At 43.6% G+C, this 26,157-nt stretch overlaps 2 protein-coding genes across 4 annotated transcripts in view; one reads left to right on the plus strand and one right to left on the minus strand.

Annotated features, from left to right (window-relative positions):
- kcnh2b (potassium voltage-gated channel, subfamily H (eag-related), member 2b) overlaps window positions 1-25,075 on the plus strand; it is a 299,962-nt gene extending 274,887 nt beyond the window's left edge. For all 3 annotated transcript variants that reach the window (XM_085172651.1, XM_085172652.1, XM_085172653.1), the window contains 9 exons: window positions 1,950-2,202; window positions 6,998-7,191; window positions 11,796-11,898; window positions 14,141-14,292; window positions 14,380-14,518; window positions 14,608-14,797; window positions 15,349-15,454; window positions 15,538-15,639; window positions 17,156-25,075. In XM_085172651.1, coding sequence (XP_085028777.1) covers window positions 1,950-2,202; window positions 6,998-7,191; window positions 11,796-11,898; window positions 14,141-14,292; window positions 14,380-14,518; window positions 14,608-14,797; window positions 15,349-15,454; window positions 15,538-15,639; window positions 17,156-17,566 — 1,650 coding nt within the window. In that variant the 3' untranslated portion in view covers window positions 17,567-25,075. The remainder of the gene's footprint in view (window positions 1-1,949; window positions 2,203-6,997; window positions 7,192-11,795; window positions 11,899-14,140; window positions 14,293-14,379; window positions 14,519-14,607; window positions 14,798-15,348; window positions 15,455-15,537; window positions 15,640-17,155) is intronic.
- Window positions 7,186-8,619, minus strand: LOC146510781 (uncharacterized). The gene is made up of 2 exons (XM_085172724.1): window positions 7,604-8,619; window positions 7,186-7,521 (listed from the first exon to the last, which is right to left on the minus strand). The coding sequence occupies exons 1-2, from the start codon at window positions 7,992-7,994 to the stop codon at window positions 7,508-7,510; spliced, it is 405 nt and encodes a 134-aa protein (XP_085028850.1). The 5' UTR covers window positions 7,995-8,619; the 3' UTR covers window positions 7,186-7,507.
- Window positions 25,076-26,157: the final 1,082 nt, after the last annotated feature.

Genomic DNA, 26,157 nt, shown 5'->3' on the forward strand with positions numbered 1-26,157 from the left:
CTGTAGGGTAAAAGGTAAAAATGATCCACAAACAGTGACGTAGTAGCTGTTAGACACAAAATAACACAGATGCTTAGCAACCTTGCTTTTATATAGGACTATGAGCCAGTTGAATCAAGTGCCCTGCTGCAAACAGACATGTGACAGATCGGTGAGGATTGATTGCAACATGTTGCCAATCTCTCTGCATTTACAAATTCTACAGCAATTATTTGCAAACCTTCATCAATCTGAGTGATTGCAGTCGAGTTGGTCTGCACATGTTTGGATACCCAGGTTGGCAACTGGCTGTAGTTGCCAAAGGATAACGCAGAGAGAACAGAGAAGTGAGTGTTCTCAAAGATCACACCATTGCTCTGCAGTCATAAACACCAGTGCAGCAGTGCTTTGTGCTAAACGCTAACATATCCTAATTTAGCAAGTCTGCAGGCTAACATTTGTTAATTAGCACTAAATAAAAGCTGCAGCTGAGCCTGATGGAAACGTCAGTCTTTGTAACAGCTACCTGGGTATAAACAGATCACAGCTGCTAATTATTGTTATTAATCATAAAAATGATCACAAATGTATCCAAATCATTTTTCAGTTACTCAGTAGGAGCCACATACACGCAGCACCACCCACTTGTTGAATATTAAACATCTGCATGCTTTATAGGTGCAAGAGAACTGAAGGTATCGTTTGTGTTTCTGATGCTGTGATAGTTTCAGGTTGGTTTTCTCTCCGCTCACTGAAACACTGAGTTCAGGCTCCAGGCTGCGACTCTCTGCCCTGCTATTCTCAGGAGGTTCATGCTTATTGAAGGCAGCCTCAGAGAGCAAGTGGAGACCTACCTCCACTGCTGATGCACATGATGTAATCTGCCTTTGTGTTTATATTCTCTATGCATAGATAAGGTATTTGGGGTCTTTGAGGACAGAGGCCTTTGTACTGTAACTTTGAATAGCCAAAATTTCACTTTTTCCTACATGAGAGTTGTTTTCAGCAAAAAAGAGACCACAAACTATATCACAACAACAAACAGAGCCTTGAAACAGTTCAGAGGCTTTGCGTGTGGTAAAGCTCCCTGAAGTGTGATAAAAGATAGAAAGAGGTTACAAACAGGGCTGCTTAGCATACCTTTATTGGGAAATAAAGAGAGTCAGATGAGGATGGGGAGAAATGGGCAGCGGGAGATAAAGAGGGAGGGCAGTGGAGGCTGAAATGAAGAGCGGAGCTTGAAATGGATGAAAGTGAGAGAAACGGTGAGGGAGAAAAGCAGTGTGGGTGTTCTAGGTGCAGTTCAGCCTGTGAAGTCAGCCAGGGAGCTCCGAGAGAAGCCCAGAGTCTGCTGCTCAGAAACAGCCTTCCACGCTCGCAGTGAGCTCATTAAAATTTCTCCAATTCTTCATATTAATTACACTCTGTGGGCCTGCTGACATATCGTTTGAACATTTGCACTGTAGTTCAAAAACAAGAGGAAAGAAAATCAATGCCGAGCCCCTTTCTCAATCAGTGCTGCTCACGCTCGTCTGATACGTGGAGGTTAAATTCATGCTGGGATGTCTCTGAGGCTTAGAACCAACTCATGATAAATGTACAGATAGTTTAGTTTGTCGTGTTCATTTGTGGAGAGGTGTAATAACAGTAAAAGGCTAATGTCCCGTGAGTGTTTCCCACCAGGGATGAAGGTGATAAAGACAGTAAAGGCTCCTCTTTTTATTCCATAATCTGTGACATTTACGTGACATTTGCTTTATGTTCTGAACTTGACACATCATTCAGTCGCTGCTAATAGCGTCTATCATAACCTCGTGCTCGTCCTTCCTCCCACCTCTCTTCTTCTCTTGCCTTCTCCTTTCGTCCTCCTTCTACTTTACCTTCCTTTCGCTCTTTATTTTGCATCTTTTTACCGTCTACGTTCATTCACCTCTTTATTTTCCTCGTGTCTCCCTGCTTCTCCTCCCCAGGTGCTGAAAGGTTTCCCTGAGTGTCTCCAGGCTGATATCTGCCTCCACCTTAACCGGACGTTGCTGCAGAACTGCAAGGCTTTCAAAGGCTCCACGAAGGGCTGCCTCAGAGCGCTGGCCATGAAGTTCAAGACTACCCACGCGCCCCCGGGTGATACGCTGGTCCACGCTGGCGACGTCCTGACCGCCCTCTACTTCATATCCAGAGGATCCATAGAGATACTGAGAGGAGACGTGGTGGTCGCCATCTTGGGTAATTTAATGAGGATATTCATGCTTCACTGACATTTGTAGAGAGGCAGCGTGACAACAGCGATAGCACAATGTTTATTATCACCATGAACTACCCAGATCCGGATACTACGGATCCATGTTTTCATGTTGTTCATGCCAAAGGGCGTCTCAGCAGAAATCAAGACTCATCAGACCAGGCTTCGTTTTTCCAACCTTCAAATGTCCAATTTTGGGGAGCATGTAAAGAGTAAAGTGTGTCTTCAGTTTGCTCTTCTTAGTCGACAGGAGCGACACCTGTGTGGTCTTCTGCTGCTGCAGCCCTTCTGCCCTCTTCTGCTTCATGGTGTGCTTTCAGAGATGCTCCTCTGACTCACCCAGACGACATCCAATCGCTGGAAATGTTCTCTCTGTTGGGGGGAAATGGCAGCAGAAATACTGGCCCACCAACAACCATGTTGTCACCAATGTTCCCTCTGCTGGCACGTCTCTGTGCACAAAAGAAATCTAACCTGAATTGAAATTAAAATTAATATTTAACAATCCTGTTCTGCAGTGTTAGTCAGTGAGTGACTGGCTGCTCCCGTATGGGATTACAATGATGCCACCTTATCCCGTAGCCCAGCCAATGATGTGATTCACATTCGTATTTACGCAGCTAATCAACATTGACAGGCTATGACAGCGTCTTTATATGCAGACACCGGTGTTTTAGCAAAGCGGCTGATGTGGAGCGAAGCCACGTTAATGACAACGTGTACAACCATTGGAGATGTGAGCAGGACAGACGAACAACTGACGGAAAAAGTGTGGACTTTATACCAGTTTTTAAATTGTGTTGATCGGCCACGTAAAACCAGAGTTATGATAAAATATCTGCAATGTTTGTTTTTCTTCCTGAATACTGTCGTTGTTTATATTTACTGCAGGAAGAAACGGTAAAAACGGCGTTTTATAAGGAAAACGCTCGAAAGCCTGTGAGCAACAACAAACTCCACCCCCCACCTTTCCTATTCGTCCAAAAAATAAGTACCATGTCGACCAATCAAAAAATGATATGGCAACGTGGCATTTAGTTGTTAAGAAACGGGGGGACGTTTTAGGAGTGACGGCGTGTTTGAGATGTGAGAGATTTGCGTTTAGCACAAATCTTGTGTAGTTAGTGTGTAGTTAGTGTGTAGTCAGTGTGTAGTCAGTGTGTAGTCAGTGTGTAGTTAGTGTGTAGTCAGTGTGTAGTTAGTGTGTAGTTAGTGTGTAGTCAGTGTGTGGTTAGTGTGTAGTCAGTGTGTAGTTAGTGTGTAGTCAGTGTGTAGTCAGTGTGTAGTTAGTGTGTAGTCAGTGTGTAGTCAGTGTGTAGTCAGTGTGTAGTTAGTGTGTAGTCAGTGTGTAGTCAGTGTGTAGTTAGTGTGTAGTTAGTGTGTAGTCAGTGTGTAGTCAGTGTGTAGTTAGTGTGTAGTCAGTGTGTAGTCAGTGTGTAGTTAGTGTGTAGTTAGTGTGTAGTCAGTGTGTAGTCAGTGTGTAGTCAGTGTGTAGTCAGTGTGTAGTCAGTGTGTAGTTAGTGTGTAGTCAGTGTGTAGTTAGTGTGTAGTCAGTGTGTAGTTAGTGTGTAGTTAGTGTGTAGTCAGTGTGTAGTTAGTGTGTAGTTAGTGTGTAGTCAGTGTGTAGTCAGTGTGTAGTCAGTGTGTAGTCAGTGTGTAGTTAGTGTGTAGTCAGTGTGTAGTCAGTGTGTAGTTAGTGTGTAGTTAGTGTGTAGTCAGTGTGTAGTCAGTGTGTAGTCAGTGTGTAGTCAGTGTGTAGTCAGTGTGTAGTCAGTGTGTAGTTAGTGTGTAGTCAGTGTGTAGTCAGTGTGTAGTTAGTGTGTAGTCAGTGTGTAGTTAGTGTGTAGTTAGTGTGTAGTCAGTGTGTAGTCAGTGTGTAGTTAGTGTGTAGTCAGTGTGTAGTTAGTGTGTAGTTAGTGTGTAGTCAGTGTGTAGTCAGTGTGTAGTTAGTGTGTAGTCAGTGTGTAGTTAGTGTGTAGTCAGTGTGTAGTCAGTGTGTAGTTAGTGTGTAGTCAGTGTGTAGTCAGTGTGTAGTCAGTGTGTAGTTAGTGTGTAGTCAGTGTGTAGTTAGTGTGTAGTTAGTGTGTAGTCAGTGTGTAGTCAGTGTGTAGTTAGTGTGTAGTCAGTGTGTAGTCAGTGTGTAGTCAGTGTGTAGTTAGTGTGTAGTTAGTGTGTAGTCAGTGTGTAGTCAGTGTGTAGTCAGTGTGTAGTTAGTGTGTAGTTAGTGTGTAGTCAGTGTGTAGTCAGTGTGTAGTCAGTGTGTAGTTAGTGTGTAGTCAGTGTGTAGTCAGTGTGTAGTCAGTGTGTAGTCAGTGTGTAGTCAGTGTGTAGTCAGTGTGTAGTTAGTGTGTAGTCAGTGTGTAGTTAGTGTGTAGTCAGTGTGTAGTTAGTGTGTAGTCAGTGTGTAGTCAGTGTGTAGTCAGTGTGTAGTTAGTGTGTAGTCAGTGTGTAGTTAGTGTGTAGTTAGTGTGTAGTCAGTGTGTAGTCAGTGTGTAGTTAGTGTGTAGTCAGTGTGTAGTCAGTGTGTAGTCAGTGTGTAGTCAGTGTGTAGTTAGTGTGTAGTTAGTGTGTAGTCAGTGTGTAGTCAGTGTGTAGTCAGTGTGTAGTTAGTGTGTAGTTAGTGTGTAGTCAGTGTGTAGTCAGTGTGTAGTCAGTGTGTAGTTAGTGTGTAGTCAGTGTGTAGTCAGTGTGTAGTCAGTGTGTAGTCAGTGTGTAGTCAGTGTGTAGTCAGTGTGTAGTTAGTGTGTAGTTAGTGTGTAGTCAGTGTGTAGTCAGTGTGTAGTTAGTGTGTAGTCAGTGTGTAGTCAGTGTGTAGTCAGTGTGTAGTCAGTGTGTAGTTAGTGTGTAGTTAGTGTGTAGTCAGTGTGTAGTTAGTGTGTAGTCAGTGTGTAGTCAGTGTGTAGTCAGTGTGTAGTTAGTGTGTAGTTAGTGTGTAGTTAGTGTGTAGTCAGTGTGTAGTTAGTGTGTAGTCAGTGTGTAGTCAGTGTGTAGTTAGTGTGTAGTTAGTGTGTAGTCAGTGTGTAGTTAGTGTGTAGTCAGTGTGTAGTCAGTGTGTAGTCAGTGTGTAGTCAGTGTGTAGTCAGTGTGTAGTCAGTGTGTAGTCAGTGTGTAGTCAGTGTGTAGTCAGTGTGTAGTTAGTGTGTAGTTAGTGTGTAGTCAGTGTGTAGTCAGTGTGTAGTCAGTGTGTAGTCAGTGTGTAGTCAGTGTGTAGTTAGTGTGTAGTTAGTGTGTAGTCAGTGTGTAGTCAGTGTGTAGTCAGTGTGTAGTTAGTGTGTAGTCAGTGTGTAGTCAGTGTGTAGTTAGTGTGTAGTTAGTGTGTAGTCAGTGTGTAGTCAGTGTGTAGTGTAGTCAATAGTTTTGTTGTGTGTCAGAACAATGAGGCGACTGCTGAGTGTTACAGGTGTTACAGCAGTGACACATCTGCTGTTGTCAGGTCTGCAGGTATCAGGCTGTTGTTCTCCTTCATCTCATAGTGACAGAAATAATTTTTGGGAGTGGCACAAATAATTTGTGTGGCATCAGATTTGATGCAGAACAGCTGATTGTTCTGTAAATAGTTTGAAATGTTTGTTTAAAAACGCCTTGGCTGCATTTAAAAAAAACAGCTGCAAAAAACTTTGTTGTTTGCATAACTCAGTTACTTTTTTGAAGAAGTAACTAAATAATTAATTGCCCAACATTGGTCATTATATAATATATTTTGCAGACAGAGAGTTACAGACTCTCTCCCAGACCACAGACTCATAATACAGTCAGAGCTTTATAAAAAAAAAAAGAAAGAAAGTTTTGTTTTCAAAATAGGAGTTCAAGTTATTTTTACTTCCAATAGTGATAACATACTACACAGGTCATGAACAAGATTTTTTTACATTTTCATTGTAAGTGGGCTAAAGCAGTTAATTAAAAGTAGTCTAACATAAATGCTGTAATTTGATTACTTTAATAAACCATGTAACTTGGATGGATTCGATGCTGGCGTGACCACAGTGCACACGTCTGCTGTCGCTCACAGTGGTCCAAGGGACGCTCAGAGAGTTTGTGTGTTCAGACACGTGAAACATTAGAGCGAACATTGGTTGTCACGTGCTGATGCTCGGTTAAAACCTCAGCAAGTCGTCTTGATCACTGCTACCATGTGACTGTCAGATTAGATGTTTGCGTTAATGAACAAGTGTACTTAACAAAACGGCTGGAGAGTGTATATGATGATGTGTCTCCTTGGTAACTGTGAGGTCACAGGTGACTTGATAAAACAAGAGTTTTTAAGAGAAAACTTTTCCCCCTTCAATCTATAAAAACTGCAGTATTTACTGTGCGAGACAACACAGTGCACAGGAGTTTCTGTTTCCTGAAGCTTGCCTAACACAGCCACATAAGCATGAGCTGGTTCTGCCATCTACTGGTAACAGCAGCACTGGTGTCGCCTGCTCCACATACATGACACAAGCTGTAGCTCCCTGCAACAAGACACTGCTTGTGGAGTGTGCAGGCATCACACATCTTTATTTCTTACCCTATAAAAACAATCAGTTAACTTCATGCACTCATTTGTAAACAGATACATTGTAACCAAATTAGAACAGATGTTTCTGCTTTGGAAACAACAAACTTTATTTGCTATATTCACTGAGATTTAAAATGTGATTCACACAGCTGACATTTAAGTCCAATAAAAGGTTCTTACAGCTCCACCTGATGCATCACAATATTGCTTTGTTGACTGCTTGTATAAGATCAACAATCAAATACGTGCTTTTCTATTCTTTCCTCCCTTCGCAGGGAAGAACGACATCTTCGGCGAGCCCATCAACCTGTATCACCGACCCGGTAAATCCAACGCTGATGTGAGGGCTCTAACATACTGCGACCTTCATAAGATTTTGAGAGAAGATGTTCAGGAGGTGCTGGACATGTATCCTGAGTTTGGAGATCACTTCTGGAACAACCTGGAAATCACCTTCAACCTCAGAGACGTGAGTTTCAAACTCCTCCCACAGCAGACGCCAATAAAGTCTCATAAGAGTGGCTCGGTTCATAATCGAAACACATAAATAATATCAGTGAATCCAAAGTTTATTTTCAAAATTCTGTTTTTGTATTGACAACTATGACTGTGAAATGAAACCTGTCACAACGGCCACGGGCCGATAGCTAGATCGGACTCGATTGCAGATAACCACAACAGAGACGGCTCAACGTTTTGCAGAGTTTATTATTTAGTCAACAAGTGAATATGTGGCAGGGTGTCGCTAATGATGTAACCGTGTGACAGCGGGGGTGAACGGGGGTCTAGCAGGTTGCGTCTGGGAAGAAAAGAGAACAGGGTTAAGAAGGCGGCAGGTGCAGGGTATCCAAGCAGAGGTGAAACTGACTGATAGCGCTTACTGGTGACCGGCGTGAAGCTCGCTTTGAGGGAGAGGCAGCGATAGTCCAGGGGAGTCGTGGAGAGGCTGGCAGACCTGAGCTCCGCTGTGTCCAAGGTGGTGAGTGAGGCTGGAGGGCAGGCAGGTGAGGGTCCTTGTATTTTTTCCTGAATATGAAGATGATCCACGGAGAGCTGAGCTTGAGGGTGAGGGCAACGTAGAGTCAATACCAACGTGAGGTCGTTGACGAACTGGCGGTGAAGGAGAGTCTGAGGGGGCCTTAAATCCTCAACCTGATTGCCCTGAATCAGTCTCAGGTGTGCAGGACTGCAGGAGGGATGATGGCTCCGCCCAGGGGTGGAGACCAAGGAACTCAGGTGCCTGATGGTAGTGATGGTGAGATGAAGCCTCATGATGAACTGAAGCTTTCCACCCAAATGGTCGACTCATGGTTCGAAGCATTGTGATGATTCATTTGCTCTACTGCGCCATCAAGTGGACAATTCAAGTGAAGCGCGCTCTGTGATTATAATGATGTGTAAACCTCTAAACTGAATAAATAAATTGTTTTCTTGGTTATTTATCCCGAATATTGTCTCAGTATGTGTGATACAAAAGAGAAAGTGGAAACTATCAGGACAGTTTTGGTATGTTTGTGTAACTGTTAGCCTCAGACAGTCAGTCAATAGTATAATTCAGATCATAGATCAGTACATTTGCATATTTTTATAACTATAAAAAGAAAGCTGACACTTTCGAGACTTTATCTAATGTGTAAGCATCACAGAAGATGCCTTAGATTAGAATCAGTGAGCTGTCGGCTTTCAGCCCCGACCGTGTCCGTGCTGTCTGGTGAGAAAGGCGACATCTCACTGATTGTGATGCGTCAGCGCTTAGTGTTTACGTCTTTGTGCAGAATCGGTGTACCTGCTCTCATTTACTGTTTTAGCTGTTTGGTGGTGGTTGAAATGTAGTACTATTTATATTAAAAATCAATTCAGGATTTTAATGAATCGATATCACGTTATCCAAGCTAGAATTGATTTTAATCGATAATCAAAACCCGCTCCTAGTTCCTGTGTAATCACGCTTATGTACATCTGGATAATGACACAAACTAGTATTTGGTGCTTCACTTTTTAATAAACTAAAAGACAGAAATCAGATTATAGGATCTGTAGTGTTGTTTATTTATATTATGGTGCTTATCATTTGCAGTGTTGGGTAAGTTACTTTAAAATAGTAACTTAGTTACATTACTAGTTACTTTTATCAAAAGTAACTCAGTTACTTCAAGTTACTCGTTACTTTCAAAGTAACTAGTTACTAGGGAAAGTAACTTTGGTTTTACTCAGAATTCTCTTGTTAATGTGTTGCTTCCATAACTTTGCCAGTCTTCTAGCTTGCTTACTTGCCACAAGTGCACTGTGCCACCTACCAATAGAAAGGAAAAGATAATGCGCATATTTCCACGAGAGAAATCTCACGCCTGGACCGTCATTGACCGCTGCCATGATTCTAGCCTACGTCACAGCGTCATGTGCGCCTTTTACATCCAACACAAAAACTGCAGTCGTGATGCTTTGATTGTACTCAACTTACTGTACTGTAACTCGGAAATTCTGCCTTCTGAATAGGAAGATGTAGGTAACACCAAACTGCAGATGAGCTGCATACAGGGCTGGACGGGGACAAAAAATTGTCCCGGGCATTTTGACTAGAGACCGGCCATTATAGGAAAAATCATAAAGCCTTTGAATGAAAACAAACGCTGTTGTGACAGTGATGTACACTGTTTTGATGGTATATATGCATCAATCGTTTGTTGTAAGATTGAGATAATTATTTTTTAAAAGCTAGACATTTTAAATGAGAATAAGAAAGAAAAGTATTTCTTTGTGCCCACCTCTCCCTGTTAATGCCCCCCCTGCCCCCCCTGGCAAAACTTTGCTAGACCCGCCCCTGCACAGTTACCAGCTGTCAGCTACCTAAAAAAGGATCCTGGGGTTATCTGTCTCTCAGAAACAGTTCATAACTTACCTTCAACTCATTCATGTCACCTAAAAGGTAAACCTGTTTCTCCATCACCTGTTCAGCTCTGATGATTCAGTAAGGACATCTCCTGGTTTCATGTTTCCCTCTCACCAGATAACCAAACCGACATCATGACCAGCAGCTTTGCAGCTGTGGCTCCAGCAAACATCAGCTGATACTAGAAATTAATATTAAATCAATTCTAACAACAGCTGATCAAGCTTAAACGTGCTGCTGTTGTTTAGCGCGACATCGGCTGGTTTCCTCTTTCTGGCGCAAAGTGGGCGATAAACAAACAAGAGAGCCGATCAGCTGATCATTGATCAGTTTCATGATTGAAGTAGAAACGGGAGAGGGAGGGGGGAGAATGAAAGAAGAAGAGGCAGCTGTGCAGCGTAACGACAGAATAACTCCAGCTTTGTGCCTTTTTCATTGTAGCTGAATTAGGGGACAAACTGTTCCTTTTCGCCTCAATAAGAAACGCGTAATATTTTCTCTGAATACCAGACGGGACAGTTGGCAACAAACAAAATAAAGTTCAACATCATTAACTTCATAGCACCCACCCAGCTGTATAGAAACTCCGTCATGCTAGCTAGTACGCAGTACGGAAAAAGTCAGAATAACAAAAATAAACTCCACCTAAACTTGGTTTATATCTGACCCAGATAGCCTGCAGGTCACAACTTCTTACCTGAAGTTCAGTTCACACTTGGACCAGCAGCCGCCTCGGGTCTCTTTTCCTTCTGCGTCCCCTTTCCCTCATCCACCTGCTGCCTCCAACACTTGCTAATGTTACAGAATCTGTGGTGGAAGCTCCGCGATAGCCACCACACAAAGTAACGAGTAACGACCCTATCTAAATCCCAGTAACGACTAACGCGTTCCTGATTTTGGCATAATAACTAGTTACCGTGCTCGTTACCACAATAATAACGTAGTTACTGTAACGCGTTACTTAATAACGCGTTAGTCCCAACACTGATCATTTGTGATATTTATTACTGTGTGCATACTTTATTAGGAGAGATAAAACAAAACAAAAATCTCTTCCTTCCTGGTTCCATCGAAGAAGAAATGCTCAAGTAACTATGTAACACGTACGTAATCCAATTCCACAACACAGTGTGACGGGAAATCAGCTGTGTTTTTCTGCCCATTTTATTTAGAATCTGGCGCGAACCGGTGAACCAGTCCCTGAATCAGTCACGTGGTACGGACTGCCCGCGAGGCCTCGAACGTCACTGCATACGTAATCAAAGCAAGCCTCGATACGCGCTTCACAGAAACGCCCCCGAGATTACCCGACACACGATTCGACGCTTTGACACACAGGACACATCACTACCTGATGGAACTTTCCAGTCGAGTCTCCAGATCCTGACAAAACCTGCCCAAGTGTTTCAGACTGTTATTAATGCCTAACATAAGTCCTACTTTTTTATTATTCTTATTATTATCATTTTGTAAAACAAAAATGAGAAAATCCAACAAGATGTGCAGAACTTTGAGCTTCATTCACAGGAAGAAGCATTTGTTTTTCTGTCTTTACCGTCCACAGCAGACAACAGGAGCTGGTTATTTTGTTGCTATACGCATCAGACTGTCAGTGGATGTTTGAGCAGAGGTGCTGTAGGAGTATGACCGGTGGACTGGTGACCTGTTCAGGGTGTGAACACTATGACTGCTGGACAAGCGGTTAAGAAAGGGATGGGTAGCTGCAGCTACCTGATGTTGTCTGTCTCATTGTTGCTCGTACTCAGGCAGAGCCTGGGTAAAAACAGCCTTTACGTCCCCGGGCTTGTTCTGGTTGTGAGTGAAATCATTCTGCACGGTGTGTCTTTGCTTTGTCGACAAGCTGCTTTGGATTTGCAGCCACGTTTCTCCTTTTGCTGCCGTGAAAGCCGCAGCGTTGGCACGCCCTCGGTGCCTGCTGAGAAAGGAAATAGAGTAGAGAACACACGCGTGCACACACACTGCATATTGATGCGACTCAGGAAATAAGTCTATTAATAACACAGCATTTTTTCAAGACTCTGAGCTAATAAGCTACAGTGTGGTGTTGTGTCTGGCTGCAGGTATGATGGTATCTTTCTTCCATCCATCACCGATATTGATTTTACAAATCACATTCCACTTCTCCTCAGAAGTTAAGTGATGAACGCTGTTTTATATTTCAGACTAACATGATCCCAGGTTCTCCCAGCAGTGACGACTCCAACTCCGGGGGGTTCAACAAGTTAAGGAGACGTAAACTATCATTCAGAAGACGCACAGAAAAAGGTAACCCGTCCTCCCTGGGTCTCATCAGTCAGTGTTTCACCGTTACTCTGCTGAATTTTTACTGTGTTATTCTGTACATGCCTCCCTTGGACATCATTATTATTAGGAGCCAGTTTTCCTGTTTATGAACCCTGGTTACACAAAGCAGTTAGATAAACTACAGGCATGTTGTAAATGTGCAAGCGCCTGGGTGACAGGTCGTTTTCTCCTTTAAATTCAGACAAAGCTGAGATGATTGTAGCTGACTCTAAAAATCTCATGTGCTTAATTAGATCATGACATTAGCATGACTCCAGTAACACAGCCAGAAATCTTGGAGTTATTTTTAACCAGGATGTGTCCTTTAACACACAGGACTGCTTTCTTTTATGTGTGTAATAGCTCTAAAATAGAAACATGCTGTCTCAAAGTGACATTGAAAAGCTAGTTAATGCATTTATAACATTCTGTCATGAACCGAAGTTCAGTACACAAGCTGGACCCAGAAGCAGAGACGCAAACACGCACAGGAGTACGAAAAATAAACTTAATTTCAACCAAAGGTGTCCCGGAAGGGTCAAAGGAAAACACGCGAGAAACTAGAAAAACCAAGGGACCGGGGGAGGAGTAGCAGCATACGTGGGGGAGAGTAAGAGTCTTACAGTCAAAGCGGGGCCGTGGGAGCCGGAGGGAGGGGTGAGGGTGAGGTGATCGGTACCGGAGGCGATCCAAACTCCATCCAAAAGGCAGGTGGCTCAAAAACACGCCGAGCTGTTACCTGAGCGCAAAGGAAAAGATTAGCGTTTGCTCAGGTAAATGAGGGTTTTCACAGCCGCCTTCCCGTGGGTGTACGTTACCGCTGTGAGACGACTAACGGCCTGGCGTGGAGCAGCTGGCTGGGCTGGATCAAATAGTGCACCTGATAATCGCCTGAGATGGGATGCAGGTGTGGAGTTAACAGCCACACCGGTGGGCGTGGGCATCCCATCAGCTCCTCGGACACCGGGCCGCGGACCATGACACATTCCTTATTGTCAGTTTCAATTCAATTCAATTTTATTTATATAGCGCCAAATCACAACAAAACTCGCCTCAAGGCGCTTCATAGATACAGAGAAAAACCCAACAATCATATGACCCCCTATGAGCAGCACTTTGGCGACAGTGGGAAGGAAAAACTCCCTTTTAACAGGAAGAAACCTCCAGCAGAACCAGGCTCAGGGAGGGGCGGGGCCATCTGCTGTGATTGGTTGGGGTGAGAGAAGGAAGACAGGATAAAGACATGCTGTGGAAGAGAGACAGAGATTAATAACAGATATGATTCAATGCAGAGAGGTCTGTTAATACATAGAGAGCAAGAAAGGTGACTGGAAAGGAAAAACTCAATGCATCATGGGAATCCCCCGGCAGCCTACGTCTATTGCAGCATAACTAAGGGAGGATTCAGGGTCACCTGGTCCAGCCCTAACTATATGCTTTAGCAAAAAGGAAAGTTTGAAGCCTAATCTTAAAAGTAGAGATAGTGTCTGTCTCCTGAATCCAAACTGGAAGCTGGTTCCACAGAAGAGGGGCCTGAAAACTGAAGGCTCTCCCTCCCATTCTACTTTTAAATACTCTAGGAACAACAAGTAGGCCTGCAGAGCGGGAGCGAAGTGCTCTAATAGGGTGATATGGTACTACAAGGTCATTAAGATAAGATGGGGCCTGATTATTTACACACATAGAAATTTTGAATAACCATACATTAAAGACCCCATAGTGTACCACGTTATAATAACAGAGTTTCTAAAAGTAGAATGGGAGGCTCCTCTGGAATCAGCTCCCAGTTTGGTTCCAGAAGCACCCTTACTCATTCTGTTATAGGTCCTTTTCGCTCCCCTGGTGTTACACATCATTAACGTTTGTCTCCTCTCTCCCACAGTATCTGTTTCTTTCTGTCTCTCTTGTCTTTTCCCACTGGGCTGTCCATGAGCCTGGCTCTGCCGGAGGTTTCTTCCTGTTAAAAGGGAGTTTTTCCTTCCTACTGTCACCAAGCGCTGCCCATAGAGCACAGTCTGATTGTTGGGTTTTCTCTCCACTATGTAAGATCTTTACCTGATAATAAAAGTGCCCTGAGTTGACTGCTGTTGTGAATTGGCACTTTATAGATCAGATTGAATTATTTTATCTGCTTGAATGGTCAAAGAAATGCTATATTAATCTTACCTCTAATCCAGCTGGACTGACCATCTTCTCCTTTTTATCCATCTGTGCATCTGTCCAGATGATGCAGATGCTGGAGAAATAAAAAAGTCCCATAAGTCTGTGAGGCGAAGACAGCGGGAGACGGCCCACAATCAAAAACAAGAGGAGGCGTCTAAGAGACCATGGGGGGCGCATCGAAGCTCAGTGTCCTCACATTCCAGTGGTGACGAGGTACGACTCCACGCCGCCACTGTGACTATTATACAGAATGGCGCTGTAGAAACTGATGTGGATGTTCTGGTCCTGCTCCTCTTATAGGGGGAGGAGTCAGTAGTGACTGGTCTCGCCCCTCCGTCTGCAATGCAAGAGAATCCACACAAGCAAGTCCCGCCCTTTACCGAGAACACCGAGGGTGATGGAGACCCCAAGCCTGGGAACACCTGCAACGCCCTGTCAGGTATGGTACGACAGAGACACACTCATCCTTTCCCGCTGCTTTGCACACTCACATACACGCCCACTCCTCCCCTCTCCACCCTCATATAGGCGCATTCTCAGGTGTGTCCAACATCTTTAGTTTCTGGGGAGAGAGCCGGGGGAGTGGTCAGTACCAGGAGGTTCCCAGCTGCAGCCTTGCCTCCCCTCCGCCCCTCAACACACCACTGCACAGCTTGAGCCGCCAGCAACGCAACCAGCTGGACACACGCCTGGACCTGCTGCAGAAACAGCTCAACAGGTACAACTAGCGGGGTTGCTTTTTCTTTTTTAACGTTTTAACGCCTCTACGGAGAGCTTCTCCTCTCGCTGCTGTAAAGGACGTGTAAAGGTGTGCATGTGGGGGGGACTCTGCTCATATGTGAAAACCTCTGTTAGACCTCAAAAAGTGTTGCCGAGTTTAAAATAGCAGCAGACCGGCTCCTAATTAGCCTGAGATAGGACAAAGAGGATGAGATGCAAACTTCTGCACGCGTCACGCACACATTTATCTACATCTGCAGTGTGACTGTGCACCAAGACGCTTTTATGCTGAAAAGATAAAAGAAAACTCCTGTGGGGAAAAAGAATCACTTTACTTTTAACAGACTAACAGCAGGATGTTAAGAGAAATGCACCGTTAACAAAACAAAGTTTCAAAAAGTGCATTTGATACGACTCGAATCAGCAGTCTGGTCCGTTTATTTTTACTGCTAACTTCCTGTCTTTTTGAAATTGACATCAATTATGGATCAAATTTAAAATGGACTTGATAGACTCTTAACAGCAGATCATCTCTTATACACTGTGAAGGTTAGAGAGTCGCATGTCGACGGACATCGGCGTGATCATGCAGCTGCTGCAGAGGCAGATGGCGCTGGTACCTCCAGCCTACAGCGCTGTTTCATCACCACCTCAGGTAATAACGCACACAGCGTATGGGACTTATGTCGTGGTGGGTTACACTTCACGCTCACTAACAAGATGATGTTTTCTTTTCAGGCCTCACCCTACCCAGGTCCCGGTCCAGGACCCGGTCCGGGAGACGGAGTGCTTCCTCCTGGTACACCTCTCGAGACAGACACACTGGCCTCTCTGTCACAGGTGAAAAACGTACTGGCAAATCTTACCCTGCTGATCTGTCAGTAACATGTTTGACGTTTAAGCTCGTCTCTCAGTAGATGCTTAATTTATTTATTTAGCATCTTGCACATGTTGTATATTTGGAGTTGAATCAGTTACCTCATCTGTGACACACCAATGTGTCCAAGTGAGTGGGAATCATTCTTCATTTCTTATAACGTGTCTGTCGCTACCCGATCCGTACCGGAAACCCGATCGGTACCCCGCATGCGCGAAAGGTGTCTACTTCCGGTCGTAGCGTTTTACGATAGTTATGGGTCAGAGTATCTGTTAAGATGTTAAGAATAATAAGTATCTCTTAAAATGTTTGCAATAATGAAGCATTTTAGTACAATGTAGACAAAAACAAAAAATAAAAAGATAGTTACAGATCAGAACTCCCGATCCTTACTGCACATGTGCAAAGTCGGACCGTACAAATCGGGTCTACCCGATCTGTACCGCACATGTGCAGGGGTTTTCTTCTTCTTCTGTTCGTTTAATGGCAGTTTACTCCCCAGTGTATGAGGATACTGCCACCTGCTGACTGAGCGAATGAACCCTATTGTAAACTGAATTAGCTTCATTACAAACGTGTGTTAAATTTGATTTAGTGACAGTCGAGTATGTTTATGCTTGTCTGTGTGGAGAGGATTGTTGGAATAGTGATGATGGTGTCCGCTATCACTGTCAGTTGCCAGTAAACACTTCATCTGGCTGCTGAATCTTCACGTGACACATTGCTAAATCAATATAATTAAGTCTGTAATTAGGCGCCATTCTTCTTATTTTACGGCGCTGTTGTTCAATCGGGGAACGCTCTCTGTTGAGGAGAAAAGCGTGAATTTGTTTGTATACGGATTATCCATTGTTTAAATGTCCCGGTAGTCGAAAAGGAGGCAGAGCTGTTGAGAAATGCTAGGAGCTAACTGGGCGCAAACCGTATCATTCAAATATATTGAATGTCGCAATGTTGGCAAAGAGAGGAAGTGACGTAAGATTTGCGCATGCGGGGTACGGATCAGGTTTCCGGTACAGATCGGGTAGTGACAGTGTCGTTCATTTTATCCCCTGATTAGCCTCTCCTGCTGTCTGCACGAGTGTTTACAAGAAACAGTTGAAGGTTCAAGGCATTTATATCATTCTATCATTCGGCCTCTTTAGCCAAACGATCTGATGCCCCCGTGTTGATATTGTGCCTGGATCATCATAATTAATGGTGGTCCAGGTTCAACACTGCAAGTGACCAATCACATTGTTGTGATGTCATAGTTTTGTAACGTTTTGTAATCCCACACAGCAAACCCAAACCTGTCTCCGCAGATCTGAACACAATCATGTCAATCATGAAACATTTTACATATATATTAACACATCAACACAGCCAAAAACACACGTTTGGGTTTTTTGCAACATGCACAGGTAGGAAGTTTTTTCTGTTCTTGAAAAGCACAGAACAAATTGCAATCCCACTGACCTCTCTCTTCTTTCCCTACAGATCCTGCATTCCCAGGACTTTGAGGAGTTCCCAGCTAAACCTCTTGACTCTCTGCAGCCCCAGGACACGTCTCTGATCAACACAAGCCAGAGCCAGCTCGCCCCTTCTGGACTGGACAGACTAGGCCAGCATCTCGGACTAGTCGGTGGAGCTGGAGTCGTTTCAGTGGCAGTGGCAGGTTCAGGTTCAGGTTTAGGTTTAGAGTTAGGGAGTGGGGAGGGTGCAGTTTCTAGCTTAGGAGCAGGGTTAGATTTTGGATCAGGGGTATGCATGGATGCTGGGACAGCTGCTGCGACAGGAATCTCACCGCTGGATCCTGAAACCCCACGGAGGCTATCGCTCCAAGAACCACAGACACCCCTGGACTCACGGACACCACAGAGACACAGCTCCGACCCAGGGGGGAGCTAAAGAAGATGAGGGGACGGAGAGTGGGCTCAAGGCAGGGACACAGAAAACGAGACTGCTGCATTCAGCAACTCTTTAAGTTTGGTTCCACCGCTCCATGTGGCACTTTGGATTTCAGGAGACACCTACTGTACCTGCCACTTAGCCTTTTAGGGCACCCAGCTACTGTATCTTCACTGTCAACCTCTCAATAAGGACTCACTGCCCAGAGAACGTGAAGCAGGCAGGGGGTTGAGGCCTTTCATTATCTCTGTCTGAAGTCCCACCCTCTCCTCGGGAAACACTTGGAGCTTTCTGAGCCCCACAATGGTACAACCTTTAACCAAAACCACACACTGAGTGAACATAGTCTGGACCTCTCAGTCGTCCTTCTTAGGATGTCGCTTTTTTCAGACTCACATATAAACGACTGCTAACTTGTAGAAGAATCCCTTTACTGCTGTATCCAGTGTTGGATGACTGACGAGTACCATCGAAGACAACATTGAACAGAACGACGAAACAAGTAGCCATTTACGTCTTGCACTGAAAATCCTATTGATACGATGATTATTCTATTCTATATGTCCATGGCGCTTCCGATAAACTCTCAAAATTGTAGTGTTAGCTGGCCTAACAGGAGTCCTGCTGTCTCGTCCTGTCATTGGTTCCTTCCCCCTGAAGTCCTACACCCAAGAGGTGGAGCTGATGTTCCACACTTCCCAAGAGCACACTGGATTGGCTGGTTTGCACCTCAGGGGTGGGAACTGGAGGGTAAAAAGCCATGAATTTTCTTGATGAACATATCAGCTGCCCTGTCATTGTACAGATTTGCTAGGGAGTGAAGAACATTTGGCACGCTTAGGCAGCGTCGCAAACAGGTAAACTGGCAAACTTACAAGTTTTCCACAAGAACAGTGCACCAAAAATTAAAAAACACACAAAAAACAGCTTACTAATTTCACGAGCTACGAGTTGTGACCTTACAGCAAAGTTGTGTTGGATTATTTTTGACACAATGAAGTCGGCAGTGACTGGATACTGGAACGCTTGGATGTGTAACGTCACATCAAAGCTCGTGCATAAAGGGAAAACATGTCGAGTGATTCTAGTTTATCGTAGGTTGAATTTGCTACCTCAGATTTCATTGGTTTCTTTTTCTCCTAAGCATGCACCCAGAAAGCTTCTACTGTGTACATAAGCGTTTGTCATGTGATCCGTAATTACACAAGTTTGCCAGTTTACAACGACCAGCCGAATGCGCCATTATTCTATGTACAGTATAATATGCAAACACTGGCAAGACGACAGGAGCGAGTGTGATTTAATCTACGTGTGTGATGAGTTCAGGTCCAAAGCTTTTTGTGTGTGCGTTCGTCCTTGTTTTTGTCTTTCTGTTTTAGAGCCTGGTGATTAGTACGTTTGCATCCATGCACTGTCAAGGGTCATTGGTTTTTAATTTCCAAGTTTTTGTCTAGAAAGAAAAGAAGATGTGAACACCTCCATTAAACAGGCAAATGACAGTTTAGTGTTTGACTTGATAGCACAAACCCTTTACAATGTTGACATCTACGGCTGCAGAGAACACAGGAAGGAGAAACTGCACCTGACACAGTTATTTTACAGCATTATTTCAGTTACCTCCCACTTTGGGGTCCCAACATCTCATCCTTGTCACAAACTTTGAATGCAGATTCTTGCAGAGGTATGAAAAGGCTGTAATTACTTCATCACACCACTGCTTCATCTATGTGATAAGTTTAGAAACACAGCATGCAATACGTTTAGAAACAAACCAGTTTTGTTCTAGCTCATTAGAAATGTACTCTTTGACAGTCATTTGATTCAGGATCGACTCTGTTCAGGTGCATCAGAAGATGCGTCTGGTTCCATTTAACCTTACATGCAGTGCAGTTATCGACCAAGGGAAGAAGACGCGTAGCTTCAAACTGTTGGCGCTGCCGTTCATCTTAAATATCCATCCACAGCACTTCATCAGTTCGAAGCAACAGTAAAAATGTTATCAGTAACCAGTTGAATGACATCTGAATAATGGCATTTCCTTCTGTTTATAAGTGCTTCTTTCGCGTACTGTAGACAGACACGTACAGTTGTGCTTTTAAGTTTACCGACGCTCATCATGGACATGAATCTCAAGGCAATACTGGGCTTTCAAAGGTTTCTTTGGACTACTCTTTCCCTGGCGTAGGAATAGAGCTACAGAGCTGTATCTGGACTCTAAAGCAGTTTTGATTAACCCTAACCCCGTGCTGCTAACGCATCAGGTCGACGCACACAACAGTGATGTGAATGTCATCGAGGATCGTGGTGTTTCCAGTCCCGAGGTCAGTTGGGACGTAGAAACACAAAATAAATCTGACAACTCTTCTATGAAGAATTAGTAGAGTCCAGCTAAAATGGTTGCATTCTTAAGCAAGGTCCAGTTTCCACTGGTTTGTGGGCAGCACTTTGGAAAAGTTTATCTCACTTGCTTTAGTTTATGTTTAGGTTACTACCCTGTTGAAACACCTGGTCACATTCAAATTTTCAACTGATGGTTTGAGGTGTTGTGGATAAAATGTGACATGGTCTGTTTCCTTCATTATAATATTTACGCTGTTCAATGTACCATTTCAACTGATGTTACCACCACCATGCTCAACAGTTGGTGGTGTTCTTGGTGTTTCTCCAAGCAAGCCTCTGGTAAATTTCGCCAAGTTTAATGGTGAAGGGCGAAGGGTGAAGGTCTTCCTTCTTGGACAACAATTTGTCTTTCTGCTTGCAAACTCGCTTAGTTACAGACAGTGACAGTGATGTTCGAGCATGTTACAGTTTCCTCTTAGCTGAGCGTAGAAGTTTGAGTCTGACCTCAAGCAGAGCGCACTTCTTTAGAAGTAAATGGTACATGGCCTGTATTTGTATAGCGCTTTTACTAGTCCCCACTAGAGACCCCAAAGCGTTTTACACACCAAGTCATCCACCCATTCACACACTGGTGGAGGCAGCTACAGTTGTAGCCACAGCTGCCCTGGGGCAGACTGACAGAAGCGAGGCTGCCATATCGCGCCATCGGCCCTTCTGGCCAACACCAGTAGGCGGTAGGTGAAGTGTCTTGCCCAAGGACACAACGACCGAGACTGTCCGAGCCGGGGCTCAAACCGGCAACCTTCCGATTGCAAGGCGAACTCCCAACTCTTGAGCCACGATCGTCCCCCGATCTGGACTAAGTGACCCCAAGAGATTCTCTGACTCTTTCTCAGATGTACACCGAGCTTCTTGAAATCTCTCATTGTACTGTGTTAGTCAGTCTGTTGCATTTATGGCTCAAAGGAATGTCTACAAAAGGTAAATTTCCTACTCTTCACAATGTTTGTTGTGCAGTCATTGCATCCCAGAAAAAGAACACGTCACAGAAATGACTGAAAGCCCGATACTGCCAAATCATTCATATCCAGATGTCCAGAAGCACGTACAACTAGAACGGTAAGGTCACGAGGATGAGTCTGGGATGTTAATTACTGTGAATGGCCTAAGGAGAATGCACTGAGCTTACAAACTGTGTGTCAAAAAGAGAACATCTATGAAGGAGTAAACAGCAACACTTTTTCTAACGTGATATAGAAGATGAAGCATACACTCTAAAAGATGTTACTGGTCATATAGAGTAAAGGTGGACAATCTGATATCCCGTGTTGGTGTTCATCCTGCATTATCATTCAATTCAATTTGAATCATACAGCACCAAATCGCACCAAATAAGGTAGACCCCACAATAATACGTACAGAGAAAAACCCAACAATCATATGACCCCCTATGAGCAAGCACTTTGGCGACAGTGGGAAGGAAAAACTTCCTTTTAACAGGAAGTAACCTCCAGCAGAACCAGGCTCAGGGAGGGGCAATGATGTTGGTCCGATCAACATTGCATCTGACCAATGACATCGTCTGAGTATTCAGCTAGCATTACCCCACGAAGTTAGCTAATGATTTTAAAAACTGTCACCAACAAACCAACAAACCTGGACTAACATTACAGTGATGACACAGGAACAACACCAGTCCAGGGATATGAGATACACCCTGGAGACACCCAGATAGCTCTGGGCAGACAGATGTTTAAAATCCAACACGTTCTCACTCCCAAAGCGTAACATTTTACGCTAGGTGACAAATCGTCAACATATTACGTTTTCGGCTACCCACCACGTTCCTAAATGACGACCTCGGAAAAATGAGAACCATATGGACTCAATCTACACATGTTCGCTCTTTTTCTTCAAATCACTTAGAAACACGCTATTTAACATCATTACAGTCCTGGTTAAGGTCAGGAAAAAGGTTATGGTTCAGGCTAGGGATAAGGTTAGGTTTAGGGCTGGAACGTCTATTACCGCGGGAGTGTCATTGCACTGGATTTCGGCCATAACCCGCCGCGTACCATAAGAACGCCGAAGGTCTCCTTTCGCGTTCCTCAGGAACGCCGGGGGACGTGACAAAACGTCGGCATGTTACGCCTCGGGAGTGAGAACGGGCTCTTAAAATCATAAAAGGTGATGGATGCGCGTTGATACTCCTTTATATTTGGGGGAAAAACCAGGTTGTTTTTCTGCATTAATGGTCACTTTTGCACAGTCTTTTTAAGTTCTCAAGATGAAGGAAAACAAACACCCATAACGTCTTCAAAATGTGTCTTCCCTTATACGCAGTTACATGGAAAGACCCTTTCCTGTACTACAAAATCAAAAGTTGTAATGGAGGAAGAGGGCAAGCTTGTTGTTGAAGTGCAATAGTCCTTTAAAGAGTTTAGACTTGTAGCAGCTTAACCACGTCCATTTGAAGTTAAAGCACTTTATTATCATTATTATTTTTAAACAGTGCAGATGTTGAATAAAGACTCAGGAATGTGTCTCAAAAAACTCAAAACCAACCAATCAGAAAGAAACGAATTGGATACGCGGTCACATTTCAGCAGAGTTCCCCTTTAATGCAGAAGTGTGAAGATTGTATTTCACTGTGGGTCTATTATGATGTGTCTGTGGATTTTTCACTTTGTTTCAGCATGTAACGGCTCTCTGTGTTCTGTCATTCTTTTGTTCACTTTGTATCGATATTTATTCAGTATGTATCCATATTTAATTAACATTATTGTACACTGAAAAATTCTCAATCAACTCCTGCCTGCAGTCGAGGCCACGTTCGGTATCTCTCACCCGTTAGTGGAAACCGTCGGTGTCTGTGCGGTGATTGGGCCGTGTGTGTGCACTTTAAGTTTGAACCAAAGCAAGCCCGTGCTGTAAACAAACCACCGCTGGCGACATTGGAAACTCTAATCCAGCTCTTTCACTCCCAAAAGATTGTCGTCATTTGAGTTAAGTGCAGAAATGCAGCTGGATCGAGCGTAACTGTAAACAAAGATCGGCGAGGGTGTGATGGGTTTGTTAGGATGATTGATGCTGTTTAGTTTCTGTTCAGTATTCTATAGTCGAAGCGTGAGTGAAAGCATCGCGGGTGTTTAAAGCTGTTAAGGTGACACTGACCAAATCTGCTGAGCTCTTCTTACTACTGGTTTATTTCACTGCCATCACCACTTTTGTTTGGTTTAGGTTGGAAACAAAGAACTACTCTCGACCCAGTGGACCTGGCTTCTTTACAAGACTTTCTTTCTTTCTTTCGTTGACAGTGCAGTCAGTGGTGTCTTTCAGCAGTGGGCTCCCATTGCCATCACATCCTGTAGTGAGTCTCCTGTTAGTGTTCAATGACAGTCACCTAGTGGCCTGAACTGTATCTTTACATTCAGAACTATGACCTCAAAATTAGAATGTGGTTGTTGTCGACTCTTCTTCTCTGACCTTGTATGTAACGGTAGACCTTAGTGTTAGAGGACGCATTTATGTATGCACACTGCATATTATAACAATAGAGGGTGCACTTTCCAAGAAAAAAGGGGGAATGTTTTGGTTTGTGGGCAGTTTTTGACTTGTGGGGGCTTCTTCCCCTTTGCATTTAGACACACACACACACAAAGATAAGAACTGCCTGCGCACTTAATACACATGCCTCCCCTTAACAGCTCTTCCATACTGCTGAGCTTTTTTCAGCTCTCTTCTACTTTCTATGAGTTCTCACAGACTTGCTATTTGTAGATATTTTGCGCACTTGAAGGAGGGAGGGGGGGTTTGGTACCGTTTACACAACACTGGATCTATTCTGCCTGTAAATACCACCTTCTATTACTTGTAAAGGAATCAAACTCTTTGGCACTTGTATAGCCAGCACTATGCAGAAACCGAACTTTCTTTGGCATGCTTTGAAATGCAGAAAACTATAGAGGAAAATATACAAAACAAATAAAGACTGCTCTAATTTCTTATTTAAAAAAACAAAACAAGGAGCTGTCCATGGTAAAAATGGATGTGACGACGGTGATGAGGGCGATGAAGCTAAAGACTTTTAATATTGTACACATTTTTACTTGCATGCTGCACTGAAAAATCATCCGGCAATGAGAAGGTTTGATGTGCGAAGCAGCGGATTTTTGCTGTATGCTTGCAGACTGTGTGTAGAGTGAAACACTGAATTCTTCCAGGTAACGGGAGAGTCGTTATTTATATAATACATATATACATACTACTTCCAGGTCATGGAAGAGCGGGGTACTGAATAGCTGCAAACATAGTGATCTTAGACGATACAAGATTATATTGTATACTTGTATCTTTGGTTGCAAACCACTGTAACAGAGTGATGCATGTGTGGCAGTCCTGGGCAGAACTGTTGACCGTTTCCAAAATATCCTGAAGCACTTGATTCCCCGTGTCTGGTCTCCGGGCTGTCTCGCCTGGGGAGTTAAATAAAGTACACCTACATGAAAGGCATTTTTGGACCACATCTTGCTGTTTAAGTGTGACGTGGTGAAACCTCTTAGCAATAGCATATCTTTAACACATTTTGCTTAGAAGTACTGAGTCATGACATGTCCCATCAAAACCAGTACTTTTTAATCTCGTGTACTCTGGCAGTCTATGGAATACTGCTTAGCCATAAAATAGTAACGCTAAGCTCGCCAGAGAAGCAGTTCTGGAAACCCGATTTCTACAAAATTGGGAAAATGTGTAACATGTAACAGAATTGAAACCACAAACATGACATCAAATACTGAACAGGAGCAACCAGTCACATGATTGGGTTTAAAAAGAAAGCCTGGTTACAATGTTTCTAGAGGCCTGCTGCCATCCTTTGTCATTGTCTACATTCACCAGGACAATGCTAAACGTTCTCCAAGTGTTCCAACTGCACAGCTCTTCAGTAAGAGTCCAGGTGCTGAACTGCAGCAAATTTACATTTTACACATAAACCCAACTTTTTTAGGAAAATCTGGGTCGTCCGAAGCGCTAACGATTCATATCAAAGACAAAAGGTTGGAGGGGAAACGGTGATGCTCCAGGTTCTGATTGTGTGATAGCATAATCAAATAGTTGATCTTTATAAAATTTGAAAAATATTTCTTTCAATAAACCTCTTTGAAAGCAAAATCATTGTGACTGGACTGATTTCTGTGACATTTGCTTTGACACTTCTCTAACATTTTAGCGCAGAAACACCTTTAAATTGGACCTGTTACTTTTTGTGTAAGGTTGCTTTAAAAAGCACGTTTTCACACGATTCTACGCAGTTGTGTAAAACTATGTACACGATTATTGCTCCCAGAGGAATTACAAGGCTAAACAGCAGCCAGTAATCAAATGCACTTGACTAAAGTGTGAGCACCTTTACAAAGACAGATGTTTCAGCAGGTCGGGGGCATTCAGGTGTGTGTCAATGCATCAGCAATGATCTGCCTAAGAGCAATTGTTGGTTCTTAGCAATCTGGGAAGAGTTATAATTACAATTACAATATAATTACAATATACAAATATACAATTTCAATATTCACAAGTGGGAAACATTATAGTTTCCCACTTGTGATTATATACAAGATAGACGGACTTCAGCAAAGGACAAACCGTTATCAGAAAAAAATGCATAAAACCCAAGAGTTACATCTCAGACTCTACAGTTAATGTGTGAAATGTTAATGTTTATAATAGTACGACTACAAAAACATAAAGCAAATATGGCTTTTTTTTGGATGCTTCATCTGAACAAATCACAAGACCTCTGGAACAATGACCTTAGGACAGATGAGACCAGTGTGGAGCTGTTTGGCCATAATGCACAGCATCACATGTGGTAAAACCATAGCACTGATCACTCCTCATACAAGGAGTCGAGTCAAGTGATGGAGGGATGATGATTTGGACTTCACAGAGGCAGGATTGGGCAGCTTGCAGTCACTGAGTCAACTATGGAGACCTCTGTGTACTAAAGTCTTCTAGGATCAAATATGATGATTGAGCCAGAGCTCGGTGATGCAAGCGAGCAATGACCCCAACCACAGCACCACATCTACATCAGAATGGCTGAAAAGGAACAAAATCAAGGTGTTGCAATGACCCAACGTTTTGACCTCAACCTGACTTACATGCTGTGGCAGGACCTTAAGAGTGCTGCGTAAAAATGAATGTCCACGAACTTCAATGAGCTGAAGCAACACTGTAAAGCAGAGTGGATTAAA

Source organism: Neolamprologus multifasciatus, chromosome 9 (assembly GCF_963576455.1).
Source record: "Neolamprologus multifasciatus chromosome 9, fNeoMul1.2, whole genome shotgun sequence".
NCBI classification, from domain to species: Eukaryota; Metazoa; Chordata; class Actinopteri; order Cichliformes; family Cichlidae; genus Neolamprologus; species Neolamprologus multifasciatus.